The sequence below is a fragment of the Arachis ipaensis genome, chromosome B8, assembly GCF_059453495.1.
Source record: "Arachis ipaensis isolate K30076 ecotype BB chromosome B8, ASM5945349v1, whole genome shotgun sequence".
Lineage (NCBI taxonomy): Eukaryota > Viridiplantae > Streptophyta > Magnoliopsida > Fabales > Fabaceae > Arachis > Arachis ipaensis.
The window spans coordinates 116,784,534-116,794,978 of record NC_142443.1 but is presented as its reverse complement, the minus strand read 5'-3'; the positions used below and the strand labels follow the sequence as shown (position 1 = coordinate 116,794,978).

General features: G+C 30.5%; 1 protein-coding gene across 1 annotated transcript in view; it reads right to left on the bottom strand.

Annotated features, from left to right (window-relative positions):
* Positions 1 to 1,975: 1,975 nt before the first annotated feature.
* LOC107613964 (vicianin hydrolase) overlaps positions 1,976 to 10,445 on the bottom strand; it is a 28,909-nt gene continuing 20,439 nt past the window's right edge. The window contains exons 10-13 of the mRNA XM_088496322.1: positions 9,312 to 9,343; positions 3,343 to 3,445; positions 2,622 to 2,730; positions 1,976 to 2,326 (exon numbers count right to left, since the gene is read on the bottom strand). Of these exons, the coding sequence (XP_088352448.1) occupies positions 2,158 to 2,326; positions 2,622 to 2,730; positions 3,343 to 3,445; positions 9,312 to 9,343 (413 nt within the window). The 3' untranslated portion in view covers positions 1,976 to 2,157. The remainder of the gene's footprint in view (positions 2,327 to 2,621; positions 2,731 to 3,342; positions 3,446 to 9,311; positions 9,344 to 10,445) is intronic.

The following is a 10,445-nucleotide window of genomic DNA, read 5'->3' as shown; positions in this document are numbered from 1 at the left end:
ATTCACAATAATTTCACCAAAAAAGGTCCAATATCAAAGTAGCAATACAATTAATGTAATTGGGACCAGCATTTAATTTGTTGAAGTGACCAATAAACTTCAATCAAGATAATTGATTAATCCCTTACAACCACAATAAAATATTATATAATAGATATTAAGTCGTTAAAATGGATTCTTAAATTTTAAATTTTATTTTAGAGTATAAAATATTATCTTTCACTATTTATTTTATAAGTGAAATTAAAAAAATATATAAAAAAATTATTTAAAAATAAAAAAATCATACTTTATTCTCTAAAATAAAAATTTAAAATTTAAAAAATTCAAATTATTTTTTAGAGACTTAGACAAATCAAATTTAAATGAATCGGAATAGCCATATAACTGCAACCCTTATATTAAAGCTCCAAAATAAAAATAGCAATAAAACTAATGTATATTACATTTGTTTGCATTGGGAACATTTAATATGATGAATTGACCAATAAATTTCAATTAATATAAGTGATTAATCCTATACAACCACAATAAAATATCTTGTGATGGATATCATTTACAATCTCAATAAACAATTTTTGGTTAATCATTTATTATCAATATCAGACGTCCAAAAATATAAATAGTATCATTGACTAAATATTATTTCTCATCTCAAAAATTTAAATGTTAATAAAATCCACTGCAAAAAAAAACTAAATTAATATTATATCCATAAAAAATAAATTGTGTTTGATAAAAAATTCAATAATAGTAATTTTTTTTAACTCTATTACAAGATATATTAAATTTTTAAATTACCTCTACCATCTTGATTTTTAATCTCTTGAAATTTTAATTTTTTCTAACAATATCTAAAAAAGGAGTGCTAGGGATCAATAAATTTTATAATTTATAGCCATTAATTAATTATCATTAATATTTTTAACGATATGAAATTATACCTAATGATATAAGATTATTTATTTTCCTTTTACTAATTAAGTGGTAACCAAATTTTAATAAAAATACTACGCATAGAGTTTCTCTATCTAAAAAATAAAACTCATCTTTGAGCCTGTCTTCAATAACAAAAACTCACACGATATGACTTCATCTCTGAACTCTATTATTTTCATCTTATCTTATGTAGACGACATCATCATCGTTCAGTGATCCAGTTCAAATCAAATCCAATGCTCAGTCCAATGATTTCTTCTTTAAAATTTTGAAGATCCAAAGTTGTATCGTTGTATGTGTTGTTGGCACACTGCAGTATTTGATGATAACAAGGCCTAATTTATCCTTTATAATTAGCAAAATGTGGCAGTTTATGCACTGGAAAACTATATATAAAATGTATCCTTCAATATTTAAAGGGAAAGAAAGGAGCATGGTTTAATCTGTGTCTAGATTGTGTGTTTATTACCGTGGTCTTGCAGAAAGTATAGTGAGAATTTGTTACAACAAGTTGTAACTTAGCATTCTGATATCTAGAGTCAGTTATAGTCTGATTTAGGTAGTTATGGATATTAGTGGCTGATGATATGCAAGTGTACGTGTATATATAGTAGATTAGTTCACAAGAATCAATACACTATTCTTTGCTTCTCTGTTTCTCTTTCTCAACAACACAGTTTCTTCCAACCCAAAATTATTTCTCATCTTCTCAGGAACTCCATTATGTATAACCCTAAGCTAAGTCTTTATTATTTTTGAAACAAGCAAATTATATATATCTTTTTATGATATTATTATTTGGGTGTCGTTAAATTAATAAAAAAATAATTTTTTAATAAAGAAAGGTTATTTTTTTTACGTATTTAATAAATTTATAGTAGTAAAAATAAAAATATTAAAAAAATATTTTTTAAAAAATTATAATTTATATTTTTTTAAAATATATTTTTAAAAAATATATTTTTTATATAATAAATAAATAAAAAATATTTTTATATTATTATACTAAAAAATATAATTAATAAATAAAAAAATATTTATGTATGAAATATTTAAACATAAAATTATTTTTATTTTTTTTATAAAATAATTCAAAAAAGGGTCTTTTATTAGAAGTTGACCCATACAAACTTATGTAAAGCAAGTAATATACAACAAGAACTTAATTAATCATTAGAACTTGGGAATCCAAATGGTTCAAGAAAGGAAATTAGGTCATCACTTGACCAAGAACATCTTCAGCCAATAAGCAGAATATTTGAGATATCTTCGCAAATTGTTCCTGAAATCCACATAAATGAGGCCAAATCGAAAAGTGTACCCAGCATCCCATTCAAAATCGTCAAGAAATGACCATGCATAATAGCCTTTCACGTTAACCCCATCTCTGCGTACAAATTAGAGTGAAACAAAAAAAAAATAGTTAATGCAAAAATCTTCAATTGTTAAACTATATATATATATATATATATATATATATATATATATATATATATATATATATATATATATATATATATTGAACAAAGTAACAATATTAATAATAAAAAATTTTTGAAGTATTTTAATAAATACAATGGAAAGAAAACATTATCAACTTTTTATCTTTTTAATATAAAATATACATTTTCATTTTCATTTAATTTAAAACAAATTAAATTCCACTTTGTTTTGATTCTCACTTTATTGCCTGAAGAAGAGATTTGAGATGACCATCATGGTATCTAATCCTGATACTATCTTTCAAGGCCTCTTTGATTGGCTTTGAAGCATTATTTGCTTCAGCTACACCTGTAAAATAATTTTGATACCAAAATAATATTAATATTGTTAATAATTATAATTTTTGGAAAATAAGAATTGAATGGCTTGAACCTAAGTTCGGTAACAAGTGAGTTAGGTTCGTTTGTAGTTGTTTATTTATTTATTTTTTCTTTTGAAAAAAAACACAAAAACATGGACAGATAAAAAGACTATTCCAAAAATAGTGCATGCATCGCCTCATTAAAATATTCTCTAGCTACCACCTAGCAAGAAATTTATTGAACAAAAAAAAAAAAACTAAAAATGAAGTTAGGAATTAGCATCCTTAGCCTGCAATGAAGGACTAAATTCATATAGGTATTTTAATTTAAAACACAATATTTGTCTACAATGAAGAATTGTTTAGTGTTTATATAAATTTTAATTTATCAATCCTTTGACTGCCCTTAATGATACAAATTTTACACAACAAACTAAACTTATTTCATGAGTGGAAATAAGCATCGAGAGTTGTGAAAATTAAGTTTCATCATGATATTAAATATGTAGTTATGGACGTCTAAGTTGTCTATAATAGAATTCTAGATAAATTATAATTAATTGCCAAGACAAATTTAAAACTGAATGATAAAAATGTACCATTTTCCGTAATGTAAATCGTTGGATTCTTATAGTTGTCCTTTATGTATAACAAAAGATGGTGAAGTCCCTTTGGATAAATGAATAGCCAGTTCAAAGCGGTCTGCACAATCATGAAAATTTTGGTAATGTTATTTAGAAACTTTGTCCAGCAACAACTTTTTCTGGTTTTGTTTTCTTTGGTAACAACCTTTTTTTTTTAACTCTTGATAATCATTTTGAAAATAATAGTATAAAGAAACATAAAAAATGGAAAAAAGTGTGAGCAAAAGAATTGTTACATGATAAAGGCTCCATAGTGCAGCAGTGATATCAGATAACAAGGATTAGCTAGTAAAACTGAAGTTAGTTAGGTTGTTAGTGTGCTATGCAATTGGTAATCGATGCAGCAAATCAATTATAAAGATTAGTTAGAAATTGTATATAAATCTAGTGTTATAGCTAGTTGAGAGTTAGATTTTTTTAGATTAATTTTGTATGAAATGAAATTAGATTCTTTCTTCTCTCCCTTTCTTTTCTCTCTGATAGTTGATCATTCTTCTTGTTCTTTAATTTTTTCTTGTTTCGTTCCTTTTTTTTCTCTTCTCTTCACACTTGAACTCACTTCACAAAGTTGATGAAAGTTGCTCAGCTTCATCTATGGCTGTTTTAACATGGTGCAGTGAGTGTGGACTGAAGTAGAAGCTCCGATCACGAGATCAAGTGTGGAAGGTCCTGATTTGAAGAATCGTGTAACTATAGAAGGATCTTGAATAAGGAAGCTCGGGATCTGGCGGTAGAATTTGACAGTTCTCAGAAATTAAAGTTTTTTTTTTGGGAAATTGAGAAATTGAAGTTTTTCCTTTTGTTCGACATTCACCAGAAATGGTAGAACAAGTGCCGCAGAGCATTGACATTCAAGTTCTTGCAAACCTGTTGGATCATGTTAATCAACTACAATTAGCTACAAGCCGAGTGAACGTGAATCCGATCATGGATCCGGTGAGTCCTTATTTTCTGCATCTTGGAGAAAGTCCAGGAATGCCTTTAGTTTCAGTAATTCTTGGTGCGAACAATTATCATACATGAGAGAGAGTTATGTGGAGAGCGTTGAAGTCAAAGAATAAATTAAAGTTTGTTGATGGTTCCATTACTAAGCCAACACAAGAAGACTCTTTGTTTGAGGCATGGGATAGGTGCAACACCTATATTGTGTCTTGGTTGAACCTTTTTTTGAGTCAAAAAATAGCGTAAAGTGTCATCTGGATGAACAATGCCGCTGACATTTGAAATGCGCTGAAACACAGATATTATCAGGGTGACTTGTTTCGAATTGCGAAATTTCAAGAATAGTTGTTTGCAATCAAACATGGTGATTTGAGCATCACTGCATATTTCAACAAATTAAAGGGGCTTTGGAAGGAATTAAACAATTTTTCTCCTATACCAGTTTGCAAGTCTTGTGTTAGAGAGTGTGACTGTGGTCTTGATGTTGTGAGAAAACACAAAGAAAACATGTATGTGGTTAGGATGCTAAGAGGCCTCAATAATCAATATGTTGTTGTGAGATCACAAGTAATGCTCATGAAGCCACTTCCTGACGTTGATGCTGTGTTTTCATTACTTCTGTAGCAAGAATGACAAAATATGGAATCACTTGATGTAGAACCTTGATGGCCAACTCAGATACAAAGTCGAATTTTGCCATGAACCCCCAAGCAAGCTCAAACATGAGAGGGGGAAGAGGCTTCAAAGGTAGAGGCGGTAGAACTACTTATGGAAGAGGCGGCCGAACTCAAAGTTACAAGCAGTGCATTTTCTATGGAAAGAGTGGCCACACTAAGGACACATGTTACAGAAAACATGGTTTTCCATCCCATTTGAGAGCCGAAAATGGAGGAAGCATAATCAACAACATAATTGCTGATGAGCATGATGAAAAAGTCAGCAATGCATCTCAGGAAGTTCAACATGACTCCAAGATCTCATTTTTTGCAGATTAAAAGTTGGCATTATTGGCACTTCTAGAAAAGCAAAAACCACAATAGCAAAGTCATAATCAAACCACTACACTACCATCTAGCCAATGTATTGCATTCATCATGTCATTAGCTACTTTTAGTCATTGCTCTTGTGTCATTGACTCAGGAGCCATTGGCCATGTCTCATATTCAATTAGTGCATTTAAAAGCTTATACCACATTAAATTTGTACATATAAACCTACCTGATGGAACACAAACTATCACAGATATAGCTGATACCATAGATTTTACTGCCCAACTTCAATTAGTACATGCATTGTTTGTCCCAAAATTTAAGTTCAATTTGATATCAGTATCGAAATTGACTAACGATATGAAATACAAGTTCATTTTTTATGATTCCAATTGTGAGATACATGTTCCAATTTCCAAAAAGAGGATTAGAGTAGCTGAACAAAGAAGGAGATTATATGCATTTGAGAATTTAAGACCAATCACAACAACAAATATCACATCAGCATTGTCATCTATGGCCTTGCCCTACAATTCCGGTAAAGATGATTCAAAAGTAATTTGGCATATTAGACTAGGCCACATACCATCTCAGAAAATAAATGTGATGCATAAATCATATAGTTTTTTGAAAAATAAAGGTTACATTGGACCCTATGGCTATGACTCCTGTCAGTATGCTAAATAGAAACGACTTTCTTTTTCTTCTAGCATGTCTAAGTCTGTGAATTTATTTGAGTTAGTACACATGGATATATGGGGATCTATTGGAACAGTTTTCATTGGAGAACACAAATATTTCTTGACTGTATAATTGATAACAAAAGTCAATATACTTGGATTTTTTTCATGAAATCAAAGGCTGAGATAGCTTCCCTTGTGTAAAATTTTATAAATCTTGCTCAAACAAAATTCAATGTTTCTATGAAAAAGATCAAAACTGATAATGTCCTTGAATTCAAGTTAAACTCTTTTTATAATTCCAAAGCCATAATACATCAAACAACGTGTACTGAGACTCATCAATCAAATGAAATTGTAGAAAGGAGGCATCAACACATTTTAGAAATAACTAAAGCATTAATGTTTCAAGCAAACATGCCAAAAGGGTTTCTGGACATATGCAGCAGCACAAGCTATTCATATTCTTAATCACATACCTAGAATTCTATTACAAAATGTTTCTCCCTATGAAATTTTAAAAGGAAAATTACCTGAGATTGACTATATCAGGGTGTTTGGTTGCTTGGCATATGTTGCAGCCTTACTGCTCATGGAAAGAAACTTGACAAAAGGTCCCGAAAATGTGTATATCTTGGACATAAACCAAGGACCAAGGGCTATTTGCTATTTGATCTATCAACTATGGATATTTTTCTCTCCAAAAATGTTGTTTTCTATGAAAATATTATGCCTTTTGCATCAGATGCATTCTCTGATCCTGGTCAAGCACAAAATCACATACCAACTAATATGCTTACTACATTCACAGATCCATTTGACATCACTTACAATACATCTTTTAAGAATCCATTGCATAACATTGTCACATGTTCACCTGCATCACAAACAGATGTTCTAGATACCATATTGCATAATCATGCATCCCATCCTGATTACATTGCTTCTGATTCAAGTGAGTTTCTAGAGCAATTAGCTCTAATTATTACTCATGATCATGCTTCCTTAGATGTATTTCTCAGAGGCTCAAAATTTGAAGCCTCAGGGATAGTTCATCAAGATCACACTGGTCTTAGAAGATCAAATAGGACAAGAAGGCCTCCAACATACCTGAAGAATTTTTATTGTTTGATGTCTTCTGCAACAGAATCAGCTAATCCTAATTCTTTCTTATAGTATCCTACTTCACAAGTAATTATCTCACTAAAGACAGACCCTTTAGCTAAACCCATGCATGTAGAACCTAGGAATTATGATGATGCTATTACAGATACTAATTGGAAGTCATCCATTGATAATTAACTTCTTGACTAAAGAATAATAAAACCTAGACTTTGACTAAACTCTCTGATGGTAAAAAAGCAGTAGTGAATTGTAGATGGGTCTTCAAACTCAAACTTAACCCGGATGGCTCCATAGAGAGGTATAAGGGGCGGCTTGTGGCCCAGGGTTTCTCTCAAACTCGTGGAGTGGACTACAAGGACACTTCAGTCCAGTGGTAAAAATGAATACATTTAGACTTGTGATGGCTATTTTGGCTATAAAGCAGTGGCATTTACACCAATTGGATGTGAACACAGTGTTCCTTCATGGTGATTTAAATGAAACAGTTTTCATGAAGCCTCCACCAGGATTACAACTTTCAAAAATAGGCTTGATTTGCAGATTGGACCGCTCTCTCTGTGGATTGAATCAGGCGAGTAGACAGTAGAACACTAAGTTTGCAACATCCCTCATCAATTTGGGCTATGTACAATCCAAACATGATTACATCATGTTTACCAAAATTAATTCAAAACATATTACTGTGATTTTGGTGTATGTTGATGACCTTGTGCTAGCAGGTGATGATCTTAAGAAAATCAACCATATCAAACAGTACTTCCATGGCCTCTTCAAGATCAAATACCTTGGTGAACTCACCTATTTTCTTGGCATGGAGATTTCCAAAGTCCAAAGGGGAATTGCTATTTGCCAACAAAAATACTGCATTGATCTTCTTAAGGATTATGGCATGCTGAATGCCAACTCAGTTTCAATGCCTATGGACTACACCACACATTTATCGAAGAGCTCAGGCACTGCCCTTGAATCAACTTCAGAGTATGGAAGACTTATAGGGTGACTGCTCTACCTTACCAACACTCGACCAGAGCTCTGCTATGTAGTGAAAAAACTCTGTCAGTTCCTTGATTGTGCGACAGACAAACACTTTGAGACAGCTTTGGGGATCCTCAGGTATCTCAGGAGCGCACCAGTCATGAGTCTATTCTTCTCAGCTAACATAGATTTACTCCCATCAAGGTTCTCTGACAGTAATTAGGGGACATGTTCTAATTCACGAAGATCAATTACAGGGTATTGTTTTTATCTAGGTACTTGAATCATTTCCTGGAAAAGCAAGAAACAAGATACAGTTGCTACATCATCGTGTGAAGCAAAATATAGGGCCCTTGTAGCAACAATCAAGGAGGCACAGTGGCTAAGGTTCATACTAGAAGAGTTGAAGGTAGACCAGGGGAGACTGATAACAATCTATTGCGATAGTCAGTCAGCTCTGCACATAGCCGCTAATCCCATCTTCCACGAACGGACAAAGCACATTAAGGTTGATTACCATGTCGTGTAGGATAAATGGCAAGAGGGAGTGACGAAATTGCTCCCAATTTCTAGCACTGAACAAACAGCTAATATCTTGACAGAAGCCCTTGCACCCAATCCATTTTGAGCTTGTCACGCCAAACTTAAATTAATCGAGATCTCCAATTCAAGTTTGAGAGGGGGTGTTACATGATAAAGACTCCATAGTGCAACAGTTATATTAGATAAAAAAGATTAGCTAGTGAACTGAAGTTAGTTAGGTTGTTAGTGTGCTATGCAATTGGTAACCGGTGCAGCAAGTCAATTATAAAGTTTAGTTAGAAACTATATATATATATATATATAATAGTTGAGGGTTAGATTCTTCTAGATCAATTTTGTATGAAATGAAATCAGATTCTTTCTTTTCTCCCTTTCTTTTCTCTATGATAGTTGATCCTTCTTTTTATTCTTTATTTTTCTATTGCTCCGTTCCCCTTTTTTCTCTTCTCTTCACACTTGAACTCACTTCACAGAATTGATGAGAGTTGCTCTATTTCATCCCTTTATTTTCAAATATTGTTCAACATTAAAATTTTTTGGTTATGAATTATTTTATAGTTATTAGAAAAATTTAATATAATCAAATTTGTTAGTAGCTTTTCTTTTTCAAAAAGATTATAAATAAATAAATAATAGCGCATAATAAAATATGGAAAAAAAATTATCATACTGGAATTCCAACAGCTACGCCACGCCTCACCGCTGTAAAAGAAAAAAAATCTGCTTTAGTTGATAGTTCACATCTCAAAATGCAATCCAATAAAGTAATTAATGCAATTTATGTTGTTTGAAATAGGCCAAAGGAGGTCTTGTAATTAGTGGCGGAGCTTCAGAAAATTTTTTGGGAGGCCAAACATGTTTTTTAACACAAAATGTATAATAATAGTCAAATTAAACTAAAATTTGGTTAAAAATATTTATGGACCTTTTTTATCCAATAAATATATTAATTTCTTTTTAATTCTTTAACAAAAAACTTTTTTTTTTAGAAAATTTATAAGCATGAACATATTTATGAATCAAATTCATCATATTATTAACATATTACAAGCTAAGATAAATTTTAATAGACAATATTAATGTAAAAAATTAATTTTAAAGATATGAAATATATAGAGGTTTTTTTATATTTAAATTAAATAAATTTAATATTTATCAAAATATGTAATTCGTAAAATATTTACTAATTTAAAAACAGTTACACATCTTAAGTAATGAGACAAAGATTATAAAAAACACAATCTGATGACTCACTATCCGAAATAAGTAACAGTGTTTGAAAATAAATAAATCGATTGCATCCGAGATACATACAAACTGCACATTTGTTCATAAATCGGATACGCAGTACCCTAAATTCGTATTATAGTATTTGTATTATTGTACTCGTATAATTACTTACTAACGCATCTAAGGTACTAAGTACTCAATTTATGAATAAATGTGCAGTTTATATGTATCCCGGGTGTAATTGATTTATTTATTTTTAAATATTGTTACTTATCCTGGGTATTGAGTCACCAGGTTGTGTTTTTTATGATCTTTGTGTTTCTGTACTCGAGATATATAATCCTATTTAAATTAGTAAATATCCTATAGATTACACATTTCGATAAATATTAAATTTATTTAATTTAAATATGAAAAAGACAATATATAAGATATCTCAATATTATTTCATGTTTTTTTTATATTACTAAATTAGCACAACAAATGTTCTAAAAAAAAAACAAAGAATGATTTTTTACTTTCTTTAAAAAAATTGTGAAAAAACTAAGAAAAGAAGAGGAGAATATAAAACACT